This window comes from Alosa sapidissima, chromosome 2, assembly GCF_018492685.1.
Source record: "Alosa sapidissima isolate fAloSap1 chromosome 2, fAloSap1.pri, whole genome shotgun sequence".
Classification (NCBI taxonomy): Eukaryota; Metazoa; Chordata; class Actinopteri; order Clupeiformes; family Clupeidae; genus Alosa; species Alosa sapidissima.
The window spans coordinates 18615582-18641071 of NC_055958.1; the positions used below are offsets into that span (position 1 = coordinate 18615582).

The 25490-nt window shown below is 43.1% G+C and overlaps 1 protein-coding gene across 1 annotated transcript in view; it reads left to right on the top strand.

Annotated features, from left to right (window-relative positions):
- The first annotated feature begins 614 nt into the window (after window positions 1-614).
- Window positions 615-25490, top strand: part of pde11a (phosphodiesterase 11a) — a 48902-nt gene continuing 24026 nt past the window's right edge. Inside the window, exons 1-8 of the mRNA XM_042084577.1 lie at window positions 615-1688; window positions 2319-2477; window positions 11537-11626; window positions 12333-12473; window positions 14640-14704; window positions 17600-17732; window positions 18019-18094; window positions 22421-22488. Of these exons, the coding sequence (XP_041940511.1) occupies window positions 906-1688; window positions 2319-2477; window positions 11537-11626; window positions 12333-12473; window positions 14640-14704; window positions 17600-17732; window positions 18019-18094; window positions 22421-22488 (1515 nt within the window). The 5' untranslated portion in view covers window positions 615-905. The remainder of the gene's footprint in view (window positions 1689-2318; window positions 2478-11536; window positions 11627-12332; window positions 12474-14639; window positions 14705-17599; window positions 17733-18018; window positions 18095-22420; window positions 22489-25490) is intronic.

Genomic DNA, 25490 nt, shown 5'->3' on the forward strand with positions numbered 1-25490 from the left:
AAAATTACGACGTCTGTCGAAACGTTGCCAAATATGCAATTTTCCCATTTGAAAAGTGTACCATGGCCAATGGATTTGTATCTGCGTGTTTAAATGACTGCTATACGTGCGTCTATGAACACACTAATAATAATAAGAAGAAGAAGAAGAAGAGGAAATACGTTGATTCTACATCCATCCATAAGCTGCGTACACAAGGCTGATCCCTGGTCAGGACCGTAGCTTACATCAATCTGCTTTCTGTGTAGGCTTGGATATAATCTAAGAGGCTTCATCATTAATTCAGTTGCGCATGGTACTCATCTGGTAGCCTAGTTATAACCTACATATAATAGCCAACAACAAAGTGGAGGTTAGGCTACACCAGGCTATGCAAAACCAGAAACAACAAACACAGCCATCTCGCCGTGCGCTCAAACAAACCAGTGATTTGATGTAGTTTTGGACAACAACATGAAGACCTGGCAACCCTGCATACAGCAAAAACTATCAATCGCGACCTTCTACGTCACGCAGGTTGCTAGATCAGCTCGCGGGCTCCCCTAGTCTTTGCTGATGATGCTGGCTAGGAGGCGCAGAATTAGAACGTGCACCATACCGAAGTTGGGATTAAATAATATTTCGTCCTCTTAACGTTACGCTCGGGATGTAATCTACAAAGAGGAGTAGCCCGGTAGGATCTTGTTATTTGACTCTTTGGAAGAGCGGATGAATGTATATTTTTTCCTATTCAAGTAGGATATTGCATTTTATTAGCAGATAACGGTCTACTATTTTGGTCTACTTTTTAAGCAGTGCACCGTGGGCAGCATTTGATACTTGGCTACTCAACATATTGCAACAAAATAAATGAAATTTCCCTGTGGAATCTTTTTGGATAGGTTCATTGCGAACCATAAACAGAAATGGCTATGTCAAGTATGGTGTTTTCTGACGTGGAAAGTTTTCTCGACAAACACCCCGAGTTATTCGAAGACTATCTGAACAGAAAAGGGAAATACAGCATGGTTGAAAAGTGGCTTAAAAATCATCAAGCAAGTAAAACTCCTGCGAATGTCACAACGGAGCCAGAGAAACACATTGCTTGTAAAGATAGCTGGGCCAGCAAAGGAGATGGCTTACACAGGCGAGCTTCGCAAAAAGAGCTTCGAAAAACTTTTGCCAGGTCGAAAGCTATCAATGCCAACAGGACATATGATGAACATTGCAATTCAAGAGCACAGGAACCTTTGACAAGTATGAGGAGACGGGCTTTACTTCGAAAAGCCAGTTCCTTACCTCCGACAACCGCTCACATCCTGAGCGCCCTGCTAGAATCACGCGTCAACATCCCTCAGTATCCCTCAACAGCCATAGACTTCAAATATTATCTGAAGGAACATAATGAAAGGGAGTTCTTCCTGGAGTTAGTGAAAGACATATCGAATGACTTGGATTTAACCAGCCTCAGTTACAAAGTCCTTGTATTTGTGTGCATCATGGTCGATGCTGACCGTTGTTCCCTATTCCTGGTTGAGGGCTCAGCGAACAAGAAGACTCTTGTCTCAAAATTCTTTGATGTGCATGCAGGGACCACCGTGTTGCCATCTTTCAATAATTCAGATGAAGTTCAGGTTCCTTGGGGAAAGGGGATTATTGGATATGTTGCAGAACATGGTGAAACCGTGAATATACCAGATGCATATCAGGTGTGTGTGTGTGTGTGTGTGTGTGTGTTGAGATATCTGGTAAATATCTGTCAAATTATTTCCATGACACTATACATTGCTCAGATTTCTCCCTCCCCATATTGTTTTCGCATTAAACATGCATATGCTGCAAACTATGCATCTTTTTATTATTCATACTGTAGTTTCTTACTTAATTAGATTTACACCTGGTTTCCAGATTCAATGTGTTCAATGTGTGTGTTTCAACAATCTGAAAATAGAATAGCTTATGGAGATGCCTCTGGCCTTTTTTGCACAGTCGTTTTTAGCTAGTAGCCCAATTCAAATCTGTGAAGTCTTATAATTGCTCCCAACTTCAGTGCTCCTTGTATTGCAGCCTCCTAGATCAGGTGCAACAGATGTTCTAGCTGATTTCAGCAGGCCTACAGTAGGTGATGGCGGGACATTGGAATGAAATGTAGTTCCTTGGTTATCTGCTCGGTCTATAGATTGCAGGCATTCACCAACCAAAACAACTGTTCAAACGTGTAATACAATACAATAGACTATAAGAGGTTAGAACATTGCCCTTCACATCTCTCATTTAGCTGTGACGAGTAAAAATGGATCCAACATAATTGCCCATTTGTCATCTTTATGCTATTGCAGGATCATCGTTTCAGTGATGAGATTGACAAGCTCACTGGATACAAGACCAAGTCACTATTGTGTATGCCCATACAAAACAGCGATGGGGAGATCATTGGTGTGGCTCAGGCTATCAACAAGAGTCCTGGTGGAGCTCTCTTTACAGAGGATGATGAGAAGGTAACCATGGATGCCATTAGATGTTTTGTGTGTTCACTGTCCATGTGCAATATCACCCTATATCAGACATAAATAATTTCCACTGTGTAATGCATTGGTAATCAATACATTGTTTCAGACTATTTCCTTTAAAATCATCCTAGCAATCGTAGTTCCAATACAGTGGTATGACAGTGTACACCACAGTTCCAGTACAGTGGTTTTTGACTTCTGGACAAAATTATTCTTTTCATACACTGATAGTATCTTTGATGTGTCAATAGCTATTAATGAGTCTTTTTGTTTTAACGAATTAATGACTCTTCTCCCAAATTGCAACATTTTCATGATACAGACAATACTTTGAATGCTATTTTCTGTTTGTCATGCTATTTAGACTTTTGTCTGTGGCTGACTGAGTGCTGCACATACCCCACACCATGCTGGGATGACAACCATTGGACCATTAAGACTTTGAAGCTTCAGAGTCTGTGACTGCCCATGTATTTTTTCCCCTGGGTATTAATGTTTACAAGGGAAAATAGCTTTTTCCATGATTTATCTAAATTTATAGTAAGAGGCTCAACCTTCCACTCTTTATTAAAATGAGATATAACCGACTTTTTGTTACTAACTACAAGATTTGACAACCAAATTGACGCAACTCGTTCACAAGAAGGGTGTTTAGAATGGTTAATGATCTGTCACTGCAATATACTTAATAATCACACATTTGTCTGTTCTGTACACCAGAGATGGTCCAGAGATGTAATATGAGCCAACTAACCAAGGATCTTGTCTTATTTCACAACATATCACTCTGATAGCATGACTTGATTGATTACTGTCCACTAATGTTACCAGTTAGCCCAGTTCTATTGTGAGCCATAAATTAACACCTGCTTGCATGAAATAAGGAAGTAATATACCTGTTTGTCCCCATGTAGTAAAACATCAAATACCGCACTTAATCTCCCCATTCCGGGAGTCTGTTTCTTCCTCTGACCACTGCTACCGTGGGTTGTACAGCAGTTCTGTTCCGACAGAGTCAATTTATGTCTGAACAAAGCCATTTGTGCCAAACATAATAAAAAGTATTGCACATGTTAAATCAAGCAGAAACATAGTGAGGACAGAGAGAGGGTGCTGACCTGTTGTTTTTTTTACTCTCTTGCATTGACATGTGTGTGTTAATTAGATATGAATTGTACTGCAGGTAAACTGAATTGGGAGTGGTGTTTTGGCTCATTTGCCTAACTATAGGAATGGTGCTGAGCTGAGCATGTGATTTATTGTTAAAAATATTTATTTCTTTATGAGATATTCTCAAAATAAATTAGCTTCCCTTCAAAGTTGGATTTTTCCTAATTGTTTTCATTGTGAGATTACAATAAATCACCAACAGATAATTTTTTTAATACCGGTTTTTAGTCAACTTTAGCAGAGGTGCCAATAATTCTGGAGGGTACTGTAGGCATTTTAAGTCCATTTTCAACAAGGTGAGAGCAAGGGAGAGAGGGGGAAAGTTGAGGCAGATCTTGTTATATCCACCACAGGGCTCTAGCAGGCCTACAACAAAGTGGAGCTTTTATTATTCACACTTTCTATGCAGGGAATGTGGGAGCCACAAACCCTTTTGTCTGCAGGGTAGAACGCCAACCCCCAACCCACGATCACTAGTGCCTCCACCTCTGCAGCATATGCAACCTTGACGTGTGTATTTCATTTTACCTTTACAACTATTGCTGTGAGGTGACAGATGTTATTCAGGCTAACAGATCACCTTTGAAATCAGCAGGTGACAACAGTGATAAACAAGGCAGTGCGGAGCCTTTTTTCTGCGGGCCCTTTGTGAGGCGGAAGGACAGATTAGCACCTGGCCTATGAAGCGTTGCGTCTTTCACGATTGGGATTGTTTCAGTACGGCAGCCTGTGGCTGCTGTCAGCCTCTGATTACTCAGAGCAAACACTGGAGGGCTGGAAGTGTAAGCACCAGCTCACCTTCACCGCGGCAGCCCTGCACCTCTGCTCTCCAGGCTCCTCTTCATCCAGCCCAGCACCTCCCAGGCGCTTTGGGGAAATCCTCATGTCTATGTTGGTTGTGCGAGGACCAGGGTACCCCCTCCCCCCCCCTCCCCCCAACACACACACCCACCTACAAGTGCACCTTTGGGCGCTCTCTGTCTCATAGCTTTCTGGTGACCATGGCTTACCTGGTGCATTGATGAATAAATACAGAATGGGACCTGATGGCTCACACTGAATTGAGATAGATGGAAGTGGAAAGCCAAACAGTGAGGTTGGGGCTGGCATTGATCTTCCTGTCGGAACCTGCTGATTCCTAATGAGCTATTATTTGGCACAGTGACTCATTTAGCTCTCCGCTGCGCCATGCCGTGATACGATGCGATGCGTGGGTCTGTAACAAGACGCTGGGCGTCCGTGTTGTTCAGATGTGTCTGACGGAGGGCTGCTGCCAGGGCCAAACATTCAAAGCCCACTGTGAGGCATTTCATCTCCCCTGCTTTGGTCATCTGGGGGGCAAGCAGCTCAAATGGGATGGAGGCAAAGACAAAGTGTGTGTGTGTGTGTGTGTGTGTGTGTGTATTCGTTCCTGTGTGTGTGTGTGTGTGTGTGTGTGTGTGTTAGTATGTGTATATGTGTGTGTGTGTGTTAGTATATGTGTGTGTGTGTGTGTGTGTGTGTGTGTGTGTGTGTGTGTAGTCTCTTAACGAGAGTGCTGAGTGATTCGCAGCGAGTGTTGTCCCCCTCGTGTACGGCGGATGCAAATCAGCATGGCTCAAGCAGCAGTGTGTTTTCATGTGCTGCTCACAGTGAATTAGCATCAGGGTAATGCACAGAGTGGCTACTGCTGAATTAATGATGACATTCTTAACATCTGCTCTTCTCAATGATTATTGTTGGGAGGCTCTTGCGCTGGAGCATTTTTTCCCCCCACTCCGCCAAGTGACGAAGATCTAGCTCTGCTATACCATCTTGTTTAAGAATGCAATGCAATGACCCACTTTCCAGATGATTGTACTTCAGCATCTCTCTCTCTTTCTCTCTTGTAGATGTTCTCTCAGCCTCTCTGTCCTGTGTTTGTCAACTACATGTATATCTTTATTAATTGAAAGGTCTGGGTATTTTCAAATGGAATTATTTTTTCTGCTTTTGTTGTGTAGGTCACTGCACACATTAGATAGGCTATTGCATTCTTACATAGTCAGTTTGTGAGGGCACTGTTTTTTTTTCATGTCCGTTGACTCATTCATCAGTATTCATGAATTTCTTTCATGTGGCATATGCTTCGTCAACAGGCTTCTGTTCTATACCACGAAAAATTATATAATAATGTATTACATACAGCAACAATATTGCTATTCAGTGGTATGCCCAGCCTCAGATTCAAATCAGTATTGTAAACGGCTGTAGTGGTCCTGCTCCTCATAAGAACAGCACATACACAGTATTGAACTGCTGGACAGACTGAGCACATTACTCGCCTCTCCTCTTAAATGCCATGGGCCTCTGAATTACGTTATGTTGACCCCCTACTGGATTAGACATGCATCAGGGGGCCTCTGGAATTGTATAACTCATGAATCATTTTATTTTCCCATTACCTGTTATTGGACAGACAGCCAGTTTCAGACCTACCTATCTACCTAAGCAAATGACTGAAGCGTGTGGCGCGGTTTGCTTTCTCCTCCTCATGCCTGTGCACAGTATACAATGAAATGATAACAGATTCCAATTCTTGTTCTCCAGCGGTAAGAGTTGTGTCATTGTAAATAGCAGTTGCAGCCCTCTGCAGCTCCATGGTATTGATAAACACTGATGCAATCCTCTCTGCTGTATATTTATGAACCTGCAGACACCATTGGACTGAAACACTACAGGTGTAAATGTGCACAAGTTGCCATTTTGTCTGTGAAATTGAGTTGAAGCAATGCCGTAATAACCGCTTTTACTGACAGTCCCGTCTCTCAGTGGAGAGGCTGATGGGTCTGTTTGAAATAGGATTTGCAAATGGCTCCATTCTCCCTCAGCCTATAGTTCCCCTCAGCTTCAACTGACACCGCAGGGTGTAGTACAAGAACTCCATGCCCATAGTCTGCTCCGGCAGCACCATAGGTGCATTTGAGGTCTTATGATAGCTCTGCAGTAGTCCACTCCGGTGACTGCAAAGCGCCCTACAGCCTGCCAGATACAGTGATGTGAAAGTACTGACACGTGCAGATGATGCAGGAAATGGGTTCCTCAACATCTCTATTTTATCGTTCACTATTTTAATCCAATTGATCAGAAGTGGCAGTGGTCCTGTTATGTTGTCAGAAATATTTGAAGATTATCATCTTGTTTTAGTAGTTGACAGCATGGATTTGTTATTTGAAGAAGTACATACTGTAGTTTTCCAAATAGTCAGTTGTTACAGAAAATTAAGTAAACTAGCATCTTTGTTTTATACATTTATAAAATCACAAGCAATAAAAATCACTTTATGAATGTTGTGATCACACAAAGGCGTTTTTTAAATGTGGTGTGGATTCCATAACAGTTGACCTGCATATTTTTCAGTTCTTAAAATGTATATTATTCATGAAAAAAATATAGTGGAATTTGAAGGAATTCTATAGTGGAATTCTTTATGTTACAAATTGATGGAATTTATTGATATTATAAGCGTACTTCATGATGTATTTATATTCATTGCATGTGATTAGGTGTAGAAATAATGGTCTTCACCTGTCTTTCATATTTCAGCATCGATGTCTACTTGTCTACCATAAGGATAGTTTTAACTGTATGCTGTGATGTTCTATAATTTACCTTTGCTTCATTTCCTTGTTTTTGTCTGCCGTGTAATGTGAGTGTGTTGAAATCCGACCCATTGATTGTAGTGAGAGTGGTGGGTTTGCTTTGGTCAGCTGAGAGGGTCAGTGGTGCAGTGGGATCTGGTCAGACAACGCCTGAGGCGGATTCCGCCTGAGCAGTGGAATGGGGCTGTATTTGTTTGGTGAGCTGTTGTCATGTGAAATGATGTTTAAATGACGGACTGTGGTCTGCTGCCAAGGGGAGTTGCTCCTTACGGCCAAATTAGACCAATTAAGCCCAGTGCCAGCTTTGGAGTCCCAGCCCTGATTGTAGCAGTGGTCTTTTTCTCCCTCCATAATCTGTCAGATAAGAGCACTCTTTCGCTCGTTGTCATTGTACCCTGCTGCTGGTGCACTACAGTATATGAATGTTTTTAGATTGAAGCTGTTTAATACGTCCACCGTGAGTGCAATGTCCAGGAGACCAGTACATGTCACGTTCCTACAATGCATCACATTCTATTCAGCATGTGTGTGTTTTTGGTGCGTTTGTAGCATTCTCTCTCCCTCTCCATTGCTATCAGAGGTTGTCAGCCATCCAGGGAAGTTATGCTCCTCAGCACTCTGGAGATAACCAAAGCACTTTAGTGCACTGCTGCAGAATGTATTTCTGGAGCAATAAATGTGTAGGTGGGCATTATTGGTCTGATGTTATAGTCCCACATTCAGCATCCAATACACTCACAGCATTTGTCACTGAGGCCATTTCAAGCCTTAAATGTTTAATTGTTTTTATTCTTTGCAGTGTGATGCATTTATTGAATTGGCTGACTTTGAATATGAGAGTGGCGAGCTCCAGGACTGGCCTCGTTTATAGTTCTGCTCTAGGGAAGAGAGATATTGCTCAACCCAAGGCCCGGGTCTGCAACTGAAGTGCTCTGTTTGCGAAGCATAAAAATAGTTTAAGAAGAATGGTCTTAATTTTTTTTTGAATGTATGCACCATTCTCACGTCTGGTGTAACCAGTTCCATTGATTATAGTGGAAGCTAAGCGTTACAGCAGATGCTCCGCAAATGGAACGCTTCAGTTAGCGTTAGCGTTAGTTGGTGTAGTCTACACCAGGCCCCTAACTGAAGCGTTCCGTAAGGCTCTACCCTCACCTGTGTCTTACTGAATACCCAAGCTGGGTTATCCACTGAGCTGGAGACTGACAAAGGAAGAAGTGGGGGAAAAGAAATGGCTGGTTTTTGAAGGTAGACATTGGAGCTTCTTAAGCCAGTAGATCTCCTGTCATAGAGGCACCTCTACAGAGTTCAAAAGGTTTGAGGAATCAAAACAGCAACAGATGGTGAGGAGAAAGCTAGTGCCTTGTTCTCATATGTGCTCCAAAAGAACTCATACAGCCGTTCTCAAAAAGCGAATCAAATGACATAAATGAAGTTGATTTGCTACGTTTGTTGTGGTGCGGGTTTTTTTTTGTATGAATAATTGATGCCTTCTCAGTGAAGCACAATCACGCCTAAATGTGGTGGGTGTGGGAAGCGAGAGGTGCGACTGTGCTTTCTCTGCTGACGCTAGTAAGAAAGCACCCTTGTGACACCAGGAAGGAAAGCAGACCGCAGTCAGCAAGAGACAGCAGGATTCTACCTTGCAAGCCATGCAACATTGGACTCCTGGCACAATGTGTGGAGGCATGTTGGGCTGTTGCAGTGTGGCACAGTTCATTTGACATGATGAACAGCCTGGCTCGTGCCTCTCATGTGTCATTACCTGCAGGAGCTAGAATAAGAACCAATGGCGCCTGGAACCTCTGCTCTATCAGCCATAGATTCTGGCGGTTGGGTCAGTGTGTTTCATTATTAAGCCATTCTTTACCGAGCAGTCAACACAAGGCTTCTGCTCTCAAGGCAATAGGTCTTTGTTTGTAATGCATTCCATTATAATGGCCAGTCAGCCAGCATCCAATTAGAGCATCCTATGCTTTTCTGAATTCCCAGAGTCGGCTTTACCCAGAGATCCATACTGGCCTCCCCGTAGTCCTGGAGCATAATAAAGAAGACCCTGCTGGGTGTACTACTGTTATCTGGAGGCTAACCACACAGGAAGTCCCACTGTGTTGTCTATCTCTTACCCACTATCTTTTTTACTGTGTGGCTCTGAAAATATGGTTCATAGGTATGGATGGAGACATAAGTCATTCAGAGTACAGGAATTAAGCAAACAGTGAGTCCAGAGAAAAGCAACCAGTAATCGAGTAATTCAAATATGTATTCCAATATGAATAAACTTTTTAATGAAGATAACACCACCTTGTTTATGTTTTTAAATTTAATTTTGCATTTTCACATAGACAGAATGTCCAAAAACTTTGGAGACCCGATAGACGAACTTGTGTATTATGTACAAAATGTGCGGCTTGAGAGACTTGGTTAATTTGTTGTGTGCAGGCTTGAGTGCCTCCTGGACAAGGCAATTTAGTCAGCATGTTACTTGATGAGTCTGAGAATTAGGTGTGAACTGAACATCAATCTGCTCAATACTAGATTAGGCCATTCACTTTAAATTCCCATTTAGCCGCTGGGGATTAGTCAATGTACCATGCCTGAGACTGATTGCACACACTTCCCTATCGGTGAGTGGAAAGACCAAGAAGGAAGTGAAGAGAGTGGAGGAGTGAAGGGAGAGAGAGTGTAGAGAGTGGAGGAGTGAAGGGAGAGAGAGTGTAGAGAGTGGAGGAGTGAAGGGAGAGAGAGTGTAGAGAGTGGAGGAGTGAAGGGAGAGAAAGAGTGAAGAGAGTGGAGGAGTGAAGGGAGAGAAAGGAGAATTCCCATGTGTTATTTCCTCCCATGTTTACACAGAGCTGTCAGCCCCTGACACTCACTGACAGGAGCCGTTTCAGGCAGCATCAAAGGGAAGGCACCAGCTGTAATGTTATTAAGGTGCAATTAAAAGCAGAACCCCCGTCATTGTGTGGCCTCGCGTTTCTAATGGAGGCACGCCTTTGTGAGCGGCCAGCGATAAAGGAAAGCAATTATCTGCCGGGTCGTCTGCCTCCCGGACCCCGGCTTGGCTTAGTGCTGGCGAGCGACTCGTAAAGAATGGGTGACAGGTCAGCCTCCTCGGTGGCACCGGTGAGGCGCGCTGCGCAGTGTCCAGCCGGAGAGCTCGCGGAGTGTTATGTGCTAAGGAGCGCGCTAAATCAGCGCAGGAGCGGGCGGCCAGAGGGGCTCTAATCAGTGCGACGGCTATCCGCTAGACACAGAGAGAGATGTGTGTGCAGTAATGCAGCGCTCACACCCACGGAGACGGCGCAGAGGCCAGTGCCTTCCTCCACCTAAGGAGCTCAATACCTCCCCTCTCTCACACTCACTCACTCACATGATCTCTCTCTCACCCGCTCGGCCTCTCTTTGTCTTACTATCTGTCTTTCTGTCTTCCTCTCCCTTTCTCTCTCTCTCTCTCTCTCCCTCTCCCTCTCTCTCTCAGTCTCTCTTTCTCTCTGTCCATCTTGCCTGTCAGCATTCCTGGTCTCCCATCAGCACATTGACTAAATTGACTACATAGGAGAAATATCAATGATTTGCACACTAGGTTTGGCAGCGTAATTAGAAGTTTTCATTTTCATAATCACTAATTACCTAAACAGTGCAAGTATAATCTCAAATGAATGTATTAAATAATGGCTGAATTGATGGTGTTGTGAAATGAAATTCACCTAATCACTCTCATCTGACAAGAGCTAAAGGAAACAAGTAATGGAAAATAAATTGATGTGTATGCGTCTTGGCCCATTGCAATAACATGGCATTCTTGGGTTTGGATTTGTATTGCTGCCCTCATGACCGTGACCTGCTTTGCTCTGGCTGGTGTGTAGGCTTATCCCTGGAGCTATGCATGAACTCCAAATCAGTAACAAGTGCACTTTGAAGCCACAATGAATCAGTAAATGAAAAATTGAATGCTGACTTTAATGAGATATAGATTTTGATTCACTAACAAAGGGGGGGGGGGGGGGGCATTCTGTAGCCGTTATCTGCTCCATGGAATCTCTCTGGCGTTTCACTCCCTAACCTGGTTCTATTGAACTAAGGCTGTTGTTGGAAATCCATATGCTAATTGCCATATCCAGCTTTGTGTTTGTCTTTGAAGAGTTGACCCTCTGCTCCTTTACTGGAGCCAAGTGTTGAGGAGGTTGAGAGGGTTGAGAAGGTTAGGTTGCACTCCGGTGTCTGACGGTCTCCCTCTTGCATGCCTCTGTCCAGGTGCTGCAGATGTACCTGCCCTTCTGTGGAATCGCCATCTCCAACGCCCAGCTCTTCGCAGCCTCCAGGAAGGAGTATGACCGCAGCAGGGTAAGAGACAGGACGGGAGACAGGGGGTTGTATCTGCCCCCTCACTGCTCCTTTGGTATCGATCTACCCCTCCACCCCCCACACACCACCCCTCCACCCCTCCAGCCCCCCAACCTTGCCCACGCAGCACACAGGGCTTCACACAGCACAGGGCTTCTACAGTGAAAGGCGTGGGTGAGGGTAGAGGCTTATGTGATATGTCTATAATTGTGTGTGTGCGCTCGTGTGTGTGTGTGTATTTGTGTGTGTGGGTGTGTGTGTGTGTGTGTGTGTGTGGGGGGGGGTGCTCTGGTAAGCACACGAGTTGTATGGCAGAAATCATGGCCGAAGCGTTAAAAGATTGTCCACTGCGTGTCACACATTGATCCCTGAGTGGGGGAAGGACCTGGTGATGAGAGGAATGAGAGGTGGGAAAAAGCTGGTGACATTACTCATGTTTTATGGCCTCTGCAGTGGCTTATTAGATTGATGCTGCTGTAAATGAAGTGCCTTTTTACACCTAAAGCACAGGCCAGAGCAGGATTATATCTTCCTTGTCCTACTAAAACTCACCACTGTGTTGTCTAGTAGGCTGCCTCCATGTCATAAATTTTGATGATTTTCTTCCTGTTAATTTCCAATAAAAAGTGGTGTTTGGAAAAATGGCAGGCGGCACCTACGCACTGCTGGCTGTGTTTTGCCTCACTCGGTGGCTGTGCTCTCGCAGGCTCTGCTGGAGGTGGTCAATGACCTGTTTGAGGAGCAGACGGACCTGGAGAAGATCGTGAGGAAGATCATGCACCGGGCCCAGACGCTGCTCAAGTGCGAGCGCTGCTCGGTGCAGCTGCTGGAGGACATTGAGTCTCCTGTGAGTTACACACACACACACACTTCCTCCCTCTCCCAATACACTCCTTCCCACAGCACCAGCCATTTCAGACAATATGTAGTTATTCATTCAATTTTTATTTATTCTCGGCGGTTCATTGAGGGTAGTCCTCATTTTCAGTGAAGCCGAGATTACACAGTAACAATGGAATAACAAGAGATATAATATAATAATCGTGGAAAATAAAACAAAATAAAACAAATAATAAGATAACCTACATGACATTATGAAGGAGGAAGGGAAATAAAAATACAGAAAATATTAATAATAAAATAATAACAATAATAAAATAACATTTACATAAAACAGGTACAATTTGACATAGGAAGGTTTGTGATTACAGATCTGAATTGATTATAGGAAAGTAGAGAGTTCATTTTTATGTTACATTGGAGATTATTCCAGGGAGTAGGGGCACCATAACGAAAAGGCCGATTTTCCTAACTTAGTGTGTATACAAGGAACCTTGAGCATCCAACAGTCATTTGATCTGGTCTGATAGGGACCAGAATTCCAAACAAGCATGTTTGAAATATAACCTGGTAATTTTCCAACAATACCTTTGAAAATAAACAGATACCAATAATTATGTCTCCTCTCAAGATATTTGTACTCAGAAACTCTATCAATGCTGAAAGGTTGTTTGCACACCATTAACCTCAATGTTCCTTGCTCTAGTAAATAGCATATATTTAGTTTTCTTTTCATTTTGTACTAATTTAAGATTAATGAGAGCTTCTTAAAGAACATTAAATGAAAGCTGAAGATTATCAATAACAAGTTGAACGGAGTCAGCAATACAATACAAAATAGTGTCTAAAGGTGGACTTGACAACCATTTAAGGAAGAGATAATATCATTAATATAGATGGTGAAGAGAACTGGGCCCAAAATGGACCCTTGTGGAACACCCTTTGTGATTGGCAAAAACTCTGACTTGACATTTCCTGACTTCACACACTGAAACCACTGAGACAAATAATTCCAAAACCATTCACATGCCTTATTATCCAAACCAATATTATGTAATCTTTGTAAGAGTAAGGGATGATCAACTGTATCAAATGCTTTTGACAAATCAACAAAAAGGGCAGCACAGTGCTTCTTAACGTCTAAGGCAGATATTATTAGTAACTAATATGGTTGCTGTGATAGTGCTGTGGTTTGTTTTAAACCCAGATTGTTGTGGATTTAATATTTGATGACTTTGATGAAAGAAATGACTTGAGTTGGTTATTATTAACCAATGATTCAAAAATCTGGGTAATTATACAGGGTAATTTGGAGATTGGACGGTAATTATTTAAATCATCTCTATCACCCCCTTTGTGCAAAGGTGTCACATGGGCTAGTTTCCATGCACTAGGAAATATGCCCATCACAATGGAAAGATTAAATGCACTATATGCTTTGTGATAATAGGAGCAGACAATTTAAGGAAAAAATGATCTAAATGATCTTATCCAGTAGCACTCCTAGTGTCAATAGCTTGTAATGCCTCAAACACTTCATTTTGAGAGAAAGGTTGAAAAGTAAACTTAGAAGCATGGTTTGTATAATGCACACAATTGTCAACTATCTGATGAGTCCCTTTAAACTCTTTATCAAATAAATGCCCACCTTCAACAATGTCTATTAAAAGCAAAAGTAATCTCATTCTGTTTAGATATGAAACAGTCATCATATTTGATATGGGTGGGCAGAGAATTAGTGGTTGTGTTTTTGTTTGAGTTTACTGCTTTCCAAAATTGTGCAGGGCTTGAGCTGGAGTTTGCCATCAAGTCTAAGTAATAATTAGATTTAGCTTTCCGCACAAATGATGTGCATTTATTTCTAAATTGTTTAAAAGCTAACCAATGTGATGGGATACACATTATACAGAGCCTATAGCAGAACCTTTCACACACACACACACACACACCCACACACACACACACACACACACCCACACCCACACACCCACACACACACACACACACACACACACACATATTAGCTCTTCCAGTGTATGCTATGATGGATAGAGCAGTAAAACCTGGAGTATTGCACAGCATTCAATTATAACACCGTACCTCATTGTGTGTGTGTGTGTGTTTAGAGTTCCAACTGTTTGTATGACTTGCTCTCTGTTCTTGCTCTCTGCAGGTGGTGAAGTTCACAAAGTCGTTTGAGCTACTGTCACCCAAATGCAGCGCAGACACAGAGATGAGGTATGAGAAAAGAGCTGCTGCTTCACCTGACATTTCTCATTAGTGCCCCCACAATTACTGTTAAAAAGCTCAAACATTTCAAACATCTGGCATTCCAAACACAATGCTAGTAAATACAGATAGACAGAAAGGCCCTGGGTGAGTCTACCTTAAGGACTTCTGAGCCTGCTCCCTGAAGCAAACTAATGTGCCTCCATCTCTCCACAATATTAAATCATAGTGGAGTCTTGTCAGATTTGGCTGTGCAGACACTCCAGTCAGTCAGATGTGCTTTAAAACCAATTTAGTTCTACTTTAGATGCCTCCTCTCTGATACATATTTAAATGTAGACATTATAGTTCTCTATTAAGCATTAATGTGGAGGAGCCATTTACATCCCAACTAAAAAGAGTTCCCCTCTTTGGTAATGTATGCCAAAAAAGTTTCTGAGACACTAATTGGTCGCACTCTAGCAGTTGTTAGAGAAGAGAATGTTGCATTTGTGTTTTGTGCTTGTGTCAAAAACAATTTCGCAAGTTGCCTGCTATGACAGCTAAAAGTGCGGCTTTGCTTATGCCAGTTCTTTGGAACGGGCCTTCTGGACCGGATATGCATCCGTGACATCTGCGTCCCTACGCCACTAGCTGTGCCTCGGTGCCTCATATCCTCCACGGCTCCCGTGTGTCCGCTTGTGCCTCTGCGGCTGTGTTGGATCAGGCAACAGGTCGCACGTCGGGCATGTTGTGCCCCGTTTCACGATAACAAGAAATGACACGGTAAGCAGGAGAGAATGATCATGCTGGCCAGCAGCAGTGGCGCTACAGGCAGGCCCAACCCCGGCTCGCTGCAGGAGTAATTAAAAAAGCATCACGGCTGAATGATGCTGTAATCAGCGAAACGTCAGGAGGCGCGATCGTTCTGTGCTGTGACCCGTTACCGGAGAGAGAGAGCACCTGCGATGAGTTACAGTTTGGTGAAAGATGGCAGGAAACAGTGCTCAGATGATGTGTCGTGAGCCTTCTGTGGTCTGGGTAGGGGCTACAGCCATGCATGATTGCTGAGACTGAAACCTCATAGCTTATTCATGTAGGCTGAGGAAAGCTGTCAGTCCATGATATAATAATATGATTACAAGCATTCATCTAGTTGCCACGTGAAATTAATTTTCCAAAAGGTGAAATGATAGTTGAGAAGGATCCTCAAGAGGTCACTTAGTGAATTTATTTACTTTAATAAGGATGCCACTCCATCGTCACGTTGCACGTGTGAAGCCAGACTCTGCCAGAACACGTTCTATTATCACCGCATTCACTTATTTATATCAAGGGCTTCTGAAGTGGAGGAGACTTCGATTGCGATGCAAATGCAGTCACCTAATGAGATTCTATCTAAACACTTGAAACTTCTCATTGAGATTCAGTGGTCATTATCCATGTAGGGCTATTAAACAGTATCCTTTGAAGTCTTCCTGTTTGTGTGTTATTTTTGCTCCTGGGCTCCTTCCCCCCCCCCCCTGAAGCAGGTAGTGACGACACTAAGACTGATTTCAGGCCAGGAGGAACAGAGTGTTACTGCTATCACAGCTCCATCTATGGAGTTCTGAATATGATGATATGGTGGCTAAAAGTGTTTGCTCTCGGCTTGTCAGGATTGATAGGTCCATAGCTACATGGCTCCAATTAGGTTTTAGCGCACTTCTCTCCTTTTATGTCTTCCGATATTAAGTTTCAATATGCAAAGTCACATGTTACATCTGAAATCAACCATGCTTTACGTTGGAGTTGAATGACGGTAGCATCATGATAGCATGCCAGGTTGTTTTTCAGCGGGACCTACATGCGGTTAATTAAATGGATAAATGGAAAGGAAGATGCCTGGCTTCCCAGAGCTCCGCTGCACCTCCATGAGGAGGAGAAGGAGGAGCAGCGGGGAGGTGGCCTCCACTGCTCTGGTGCTCTGGCACATTTAATGGGTCTATAGGGCCTCAGGTCTCAGCCAACTATACACAGATTATAGGCAGGAACTTCCCTGTTCCACTGTGGCTATTGTGTGTGTTGCTGTGTGTGTGTGTGTGTGTGTGTGTGTGGGTCCAGCTGCCTCTGGTAGGTGCTCTCTCGGCGTTCCATTTCCTGCCGCGCTCCTCTCCTCACCTGTTGCCTGAATTCCTCTCCGCCGCTCGGCTTTTTTTTTTACAAGGCACACGGCGAGCGCGCGCAAACGAAACAAACGCGGGGCATGAGGCGCTCTGGCGCTCTACTGCTGCTGCTGCTGTAGAGTGTGGGCGTTCACGAGGGAGGCGGGGGCGGCGGGGTGGGGGTGGGTGAGCGGCAACAATCACAGCTAACTTCTCATTACTCCACACGGCTCTGAGGAGCCTTATAAAAATGCATGAAATGTTCATTAAATATAAATAATCAGCAAGGGAGGAGACGCAGGAGCAGGAGGGGGTCTGCGTGCAGGTTGTTACCTGAGGCTGCTCATACACACTGCCAGTGCGAGATACTGACCAGCAACAAACAGTGGATCACAGTTATGATAGTATACTCCTCCTACAATGCAATTTGTGTCTTTTGGAAGGTTTGCTCACCACTATCCCTGTGTTACATATCCTTTTAATTAGAAATAAGAATAGTAGCCTTGGCATAAATATTGACTTTAGCTTTGGCTTCACTGAAGATCTCACAGTCTTAATACTGATTTCCATCATAACGGTTTATCTGACTATCTGGCTGTATTTTAATGTCTTTTTAATTCATTGCCAGTCTGAAGAGGCAGGATTCAAACGGCACATTTGTTTTGCCTATTCAAACAGATAGCGCTGTTATATTGTTTGTAGTAAAACAAAATGCCATGCAGCGTCAGCATCTCCCCCCCCCCCCCTCTGCTCCCTCCCCCTCCCTCCTTTGCTTTTGCAGCTTCAAGGACAGCATGGAGAAGTCCTCCTACTCCGACTGGCTAATAAACAACAGCATCGCTGAGCTGGTGGCCTCCACTGGCCTCCCTGTCAACATCAGCGACGCCTATCAGGACCCCCGCTTTGATGCAGAGGTATCGTGTTGGTTCAGATAACAGATCACTCACAGATATCAGATTGTGACTGATGTATAAATATTATAATGCCTTTGATCTCAATTATGACACAATGATGAATTATATATAAATCGTTATGGTTTTGATGTTCCATTCAGAGCAGCAGGCCTATTCTCTCAGATTGAGTTTTGATTTTGTTTTGTGTTATCCATACACAGATAAGAGTGAATGTGTTCAGTCGCCTCTGAAAAGGCCTTGAGTTGTACATAGGCTCTTGATATGGTTTCTTTGTGTTTTGATTCAGGCAGATCAATTCTCTGGCTTCCACATTCGCTCCGTTCTTTGTGTGCCAATATGGAACAGCAACCATCAAATAATTGGTAAGTCTGTGGCTGTTAGTCGGAGTGTTAGCTTTAGCCCAATGCACCTCTGATGAGTGCACAAATGCTCGACTTGCGGGGTTGACGTGCCATGACTGACTGAGAGACAGCTGAGCAGTTGCAGGATTCCTTTCGCCCAGTGAGCATTTGACATCGGGAGAATGGAGACGCTCTGTCTGTCGGGCTGTTCAGCTTTTGCAGACGAGACCGTCTCGAGTCTTGATTTACCCCAAATTTGCTTAATCGTGCGCACACGTGATGTGGCTGCCTCCTTTCTTTCTGTGGGCGGCACGCATACTACAGTCCAGCATCATTCTCAGTTACAGCACGGGCCGCGGACCCTGGCTTGCCTTACACGATGATAAATCATTGATCACAGGCCTGCTTGTTGGTGCTCGATATTGCACAGAGCAGTGCTAGCAGCTAGGCTGGGGCCCTCTGAGATCTGACTCTCCAAGTCATTAGTTTTGTTTGAGAGCAAACTGATCAGTGCGGCCACCAGGACCACAGCCACCACTGCCTCAGAGCAGCTGCGCAACAGCCAATGGCAACAGGGACATACAATGCAGTGTTTTGAGTGTGTGGGTAGTAAAAACTACCCTCTGTGATGATACTTCAGACTTCGGTTGCTGCTATTCACAACTAGGGTTGCAAAATTCCGGGAATTTTCAAAGTTAGAAACTTTCCATGGGAATTAACAGGAATAAACGGGAATTAATGGGAATAAACTGGGAATTTTTAATATGGCAAGTTAGTCTATAACTAAAACCCCATCTTGCAGCATAATATTAGTTAAAACAACCTGATTTAATGCAATTTCAGTCAAATTTCTACCCTGCACATATGTCAATCACATGCACACAGCAATCGGCATAGGCTGCTAGACATAAAGGAAATCTATGGTGTGTTCATATGCATGGGGAAAAATGTTCCAACCAATCAGATTTTGTTGTTGAGTGGTGTATCTTGGGCAGTTCAGTGTTGCTAGTTTAGCACACTAGTAAACTATAGGCAGAGAATGGGATTCCCGCTAGCATGCTAGCTAGCTTTGTATGCTAAGCTAAGCAAAAATCCGAACATACAAATCATATTGCTTATTACGAAACAAAATGTTAATGTTTGTATATGAAACAGTTTGTATGAATTACCCAAAATGCCATGTTAATTTCCGTAAAATTCCTATTATTCCCTTTAATTCCATGAAAGTTTCCAATTTGGAATATTTCCAAAATTCCCCAGCTTAACTTCCCATGGTAAGTTTCCGGAAAGTTTCCGGAAATTTACCGGAAATTTTCTGCCCCTTTGCAACCCTATTCACAACTACCATCATTACCATCTAGTTTCCAAAGTGTGTGCAGCTAGATAGATAGATAGATACTTTATTCATCCCGAGGTAAATTTTAGCTAGCTGGTTGGTGCTGAGAGATGAGTTTGTGTAATTTCCTAAGGTGGAAAGATATTTTTTTCAGGTCTTAGATATCCTTTGGTTGAAAATAAATATCTTTGTTACCTTTTGCTGGATTATTGGCATGTCCCTGGGTCCTATTTATTTCATCTTAATTCCCTGTGTTACATCTCTCTCTGGTATTCATATCATTAACTATCCAGCAAACTATTTAAAAATCACGAACTCTCGCTGGTAACCTAGCCAGGTCAATTTCCCTCTCTTCTCAAACTGACTATTCAAACATCATGTTTATTTATGGGCTAGGCTATTTGAAATGCCTGAATGTGGTTGATGTCTGTATAGAGGCACACATGCTCCCTGATCTTGGCTTCAAGCTCATCCTGCTTGTGAAAAAAAATCTCCTGTGCACGACCTGCCTGCGCAAGGCTGAAATTTCTTGTGCGACAGAGGAAATGACGCAATTTTGGCGTCACATTGTCGCGCTCAGGGACGGATTAAACAAATATGGCCCCCTGTGCACAATATCAAAAAAGGCCCCCCCTCCCCCTGACCGCGACGCGCGTGCACGTGACGTGCGCGTGCAGCCAGCGCGTCTCTCTTTGCTGTCGCTGTGCAGGCTAGTGCACAATTTCACACAATGAAAATGTAGTACATTAACATCAACATTTTTCATTAAACGGACCGGACAACAGTTGTCATATTTCTGACGGACCGGTAGCAGGGACGTTGATAGTATTTTGTGAGAGGTGGTGCTGATCATATTACGGGGGTTTCGGAGGTGTCTCCCCCGGGAAAAATTCGACATTCTGGCTGTTAAATAAACCCTTTTAACGCAGTTTGGAAGGGGCATACAAACTTTTAACAGAGCAAGCAGGGCCCGTTTTCTGTCTGACTCAGGTGACGTGAACATTGGCTACCTGCATGATAAGGTTTTCACTTCACTGCTGCTTGACACTACCTTGCATGGAGACATTTCACGTTAACAGTGGAGATGTTAGCAAAACTATAGCGTTTGGTAAATGGAGATGCAGATCATCTCCCTAATTAATTTCTTTGCGCAACAGTCCACATTATGCGCTCACTCCAGCGAGATGAGTAAAATAAATGTAGGCCTATCTGTCATCGGCATCGCCATAGGCTATTTGCTACGATATAAACTACTGTTAGGCCTACAACAAGTCACGATTTATTAGGCTATCCAATCGCTATGCTGTTTTCATGAACATTGCAGGAATCCACTTCATTCACCTACCCACGTAGAAAAAAAAGTGGTTCAGTTTGTCAGTTTCACTTTCGCAAAGACACATACACATTGAATGCACTCATAGTCTACCACTTCCACCTAATGTTATGCCTCTATATTTTATGAATTAAGAAGTATTTATTGATCAGGAAAACATTTAGTTTATTTTTCGGCGGTTCCATAACACCATTCAGTTGTGCCGCAAATTAACAGACGGCATTTTTTTTTTTTATCCGAGGGCCCCCATTGGCTGAAGGCACCTGTTGTGCACACTTGGCACAAGCCATGATCCGTCCCTTGTTGCGCTACCGGTCGGGAGTGGCGAGTATGTAATACCCTTCAGCCTTCTGAATGAACCAAAATCCTTCACTCAGTGCTTTTCACAGCACACTGCTGTGTGCTCAAAATGGCTTTCACTCTGGGCCCTGATAGATTCCTCCCACACACTGATACATACCCACACAAGCTGTGGATTGCTCCAACATCCCCTCCCCCTCCATCACTCTCTTATGCTCTCCCTCACTTTACTTTCTTATACACAAACATAAACACACATAACAAAATGACACACTCTCTCCCTCTTATCCCTCTGGCCGTGCGTGAGGATAGAGGGAGCAGAAATCCTTGCAGCCTGCGTCCCCCCAGCAGGGCCACCTCATGGTGTTCTGCTCTGAACGAGCCTCAGTGAACATTCACAAAGGTTAGGTGTTCAAGGCTGCCCTGTTTTTTTCTTCTTTTTTTTGTTGAGCGAATGACGTTCTTCGTGCTCCTTGTTCGCTCATTTTCTCTCTCGCTAAAGAGACTCGGAACAATGGGGAGTTCTCTCGGGAGCGACTCTGAATATTTGCTCACCAGCATAACCTCGTACTGGCTATAAAACAGGAACTTTCTATCAACTATCAATTACCCTAATCAGCAAAGTCCTTGATTTTTTAATTAGCAGATAAAACCAAAGGGTGGGGGTGGGGGGGGCAGTGTGCCTGTGCTGACTGGCACTCAGCCAGTGCTGAGGACTCGACTTTGAAAGCACAAAGACTTCTGGGTAAAGACCAAGCTCCTGTGCCCTCACTGACGCGACCCCGAAACCACAGATTAAAAAAAAAAAGAATTAAAAGGACCACATCAGGAGTTAACACCTCCCTCTCACATCGCCATTCATTCAGAAAAAAAGAAAAGAGTCTAAAAGGAGAATGTCGTATGGAAAGAGCAGAGAAGAGGAAGCGAGCGTGTGGAACAGCAGCAGCCCTTTGTGAATATGTAATTTAAGGCACAAAGTGGTGTCAGTGAAGCCCTGGCTCTACCATCACAGCCGCAGCCAAGCGGCCCTGCGCATTGTTTTATCAATGACTTTAATGAATGTGTGGGTGTGATTCGGAGCTAATTGGGGCTTGGAGAGCAGCGGATTGTGTTTGTGTGCGTGTGTGCGTGTGTGTGTGTGTGTGTGTGTGTAAAGGCGCCGTGAAGTCAGGCTTAATTATCTACCCTAGATCATAGCTTTACCACTAGCTTCGGGAGAGATATTGGTGGGGGGATGACATGCACATGTACACCTCTCTCTCTCTCTCACACACACACACACACAAACCCACACACACACACACACACACACACACACACACACACACATACACACAAACCTACATTAATCTGTTACTGACTGGTATGTTTGATGCAGGTGTTGCTCAGGTGCTGAACAGGCTGGATGGAAAGCCCTTTGATGATGCGGACCAGAGACTGTTTGAGGTATGCACTATAAAGTTGCCTTTTTGTGTCTCTTTACAATAGCAGCAAATGCTTAGTGCAGACAAATCCCCTCCCAGATGAGAGGGCAGCCAGAGAAATCCGACTGTGTTGGACAGAAAAAAAGGGTAACACTCCATAATAAGGTGCCATAATAAATAGCAAACTAGTAATTACCTAACCCTTTGTTAATATTTGTTAATTGTTACTAAAATCTCTATTTGGCACAAGTTAATAGTTTTTTCATCATTAACTAAATATTAGTTGTTTGCATAAAATCTGTATGTTAAAGGGACACCAGGCAACGTTTTCGTGTTAATTACTCATCTTCGTAAGTCGGCATATGGTTAAATGACTCATTACAGGGTGAATGAAGACTCTCTCGCCCGCCCCTACTGCCTGTAGGAAGAATGTCCCGCTTGCAAGTTCAGTGTATCGTACCCGCCGACCGAAGCAGGATCAGTTTACATCCTGCATCCACAGCACAGAGTCAGGCTAACGAAATGCTAGTGATTGTTGCAAACGTGTGTATAATGGCAGAGCCAGTGAAGAAGCAGCGAAAACCCTTTACGGAAGATGCAAAGAAAAGGAAAAGAGCTTCAGAGGGGGAGTTTCGTAGAGAAAAAGCATCAGGCTTGCCTGGTGTCCCTTTAATGTTCTAATCTATTAACTAATATTGCATATATATTTGTTAATAGTTAACTAAATGTCTTTTTGGCACTAATTAACAGTTATTACATCATTTAAATGTTAAATGTTTATTTACAAACTATATGTTAATATTAAAGTTAATGACATATTATTATTTATCTATTTGTTATTAAACTGTGCTTTTGCCTATCCCATTATGAACCACTCCTCATAAGACCCTTACAATAAAGTTGGTTAAGCTTAATATATTAGTAATATAGTAATATACACAGACAGATTATAATACTATATCTATACAGATTAGTAATATACACAGACAGACAAAGCTAATGACATGAACAATGTTGACACAGTAGCTTATGTCTCAGTCTGAAAATCCTAGTACATCCACACAGGTGAGGTCTAGATTTGGTCGCATTCTCAAGCCAGTTGACCGACTGATTCAAACTATGTCAAGACAAGATATTTTTCACACACATCCGTCTATGCAGGCTATCTGCAGTTGAGGTCATACACATGTTTGGTAACATGGTTATGTGGTCCAAGCTTTTCTGATTAGCTTTATGGAGAATTTATGGAATTTATGGTTTATGGCTTTATGGTCTTGTGGGGTGTATAAGGCATCCTACCGCCAGTGGTTGGTTGTGTGAGAGTTTGCGCACCTCTTCTTCCACTTCATGCTTATTGGATACCTTTGTGGTTGGCTGTCCTGTAATTGGTGACCCTCTGTCCAATGTTTGAAAGTAGTGTACTTTTTGCCTTTGGAAGTACTATTTGGTTGCTACTCGAATTTGGTGAAATTCAGGGGAGGTGGGTGTAACAGAGTTAGAAATGTAGTTTAGTGTTTGTATGTGATTTTCGCCGTAATTAAGCAACTTTATTGAGATTGGTGTTTTGGAGCCCCCTTTGGAGAAACGGTACTGCAGCTCTGCTGCGTTTTGTCCTTGTATTGTTGCCGTACCTGATCAGAACTCGAAGTGTTATGCTTTGCATTGGGTAGGTTGACTGTGTAAAGCACTCCCCATTTTGTATGTATTGTTAGGATTTGGGTGCAATTCTGGCAACTTAGAGAACGTTTATTAATGTTTTCATTATGACCACGAGTTCATACAAGAGTCTGTCTCAATTGGTGTACTTACGTGAGTACACTTTCGTGTAGTACCCTATGTGCACTGTGTGCTTACTAGCGGAGTGCGCAAATTTTAACAAAATAGTATTGTCTCATATCAAACACTAACTCCGTGCACTTCACGGAAATGACGATCGCAACATTTTAATATAACTTTATTGGCGTCCTCAATTCGACAGTGGCATGGTGTCAAGCATGGTGTCAAACTGTGTCAAAAGTATATATACCAAAGTCCTTTTAGGCAAGTCCCTCCACTCGGCGGCCATATACCAACGTTTTATGGGCACTCATCGGGCACAGTCTTTGGGTCGAACTGCGCGTGCGCAAGGCTTCACGACACCAATCTTGCTCCAGCGGCGAGATCACAACACATGATTGGCACGATGTCTTCACAACACACCATATGATTGGCTCAATGTATTCACATCACACCACATGATTGGCTCAATGTATTCACATGTCGATGTTTTGCCGAGGAAGGGGTGGGATATGTGTAGACAACGGCCATATTGGCGTGACAAACTAGCCCCATGCATTTCTATGGAGTATTTTTTGAGTGCCGTGTCTCCACATTAGAAAGTCTCTGTATATACTCTTTTGATCCCATGAGGGAAATTTGGTCTCTGCATTTATCCCAATCCATGAATTAGTGAAACACACAGTGAGGTGAAGCACACACTAGGGGTGGGCGATATGGACAAAAAATAATATTATAATATAAAATATAAAAATATTATAATATAAAAGATATTTTTTGTGATTTTGACGATAATGATAATTAGTCGATATCCTTTAAAACATTGTTTTTGTTAAAGTCTGAGTTACTTTACAGCTCATTATTTATGAATCGCATCATTACAATAATAACCAATATCATAACCTGTGACTTTTTAACCAAATCAACCAATGCATTGTCACTCTATGACACATTTCCAATTCTGCCCCCACTTGTGTGTGTGGCAATGACATGGTCTAGCCAGCTACATTAGAGAAGATGAATAGGCCTAACAGTTTCCCAAGAGAAAGTCTGAAGCTGAAGTTCAAGAGCAGTTTAAGAGCAATCATGTAGGCTAGCATTCCAAGTTACAGAATAGAAACTAATGTGTTAGCTTATGGCTAATGTATATGAGAAATCCCATAGAGATGCTAACGGTTAGCATAATCGGTAAACGTAGATACTTAGAGCGAACTTCAGTCCATTTACAAAAGAGTTACATGAGAATAG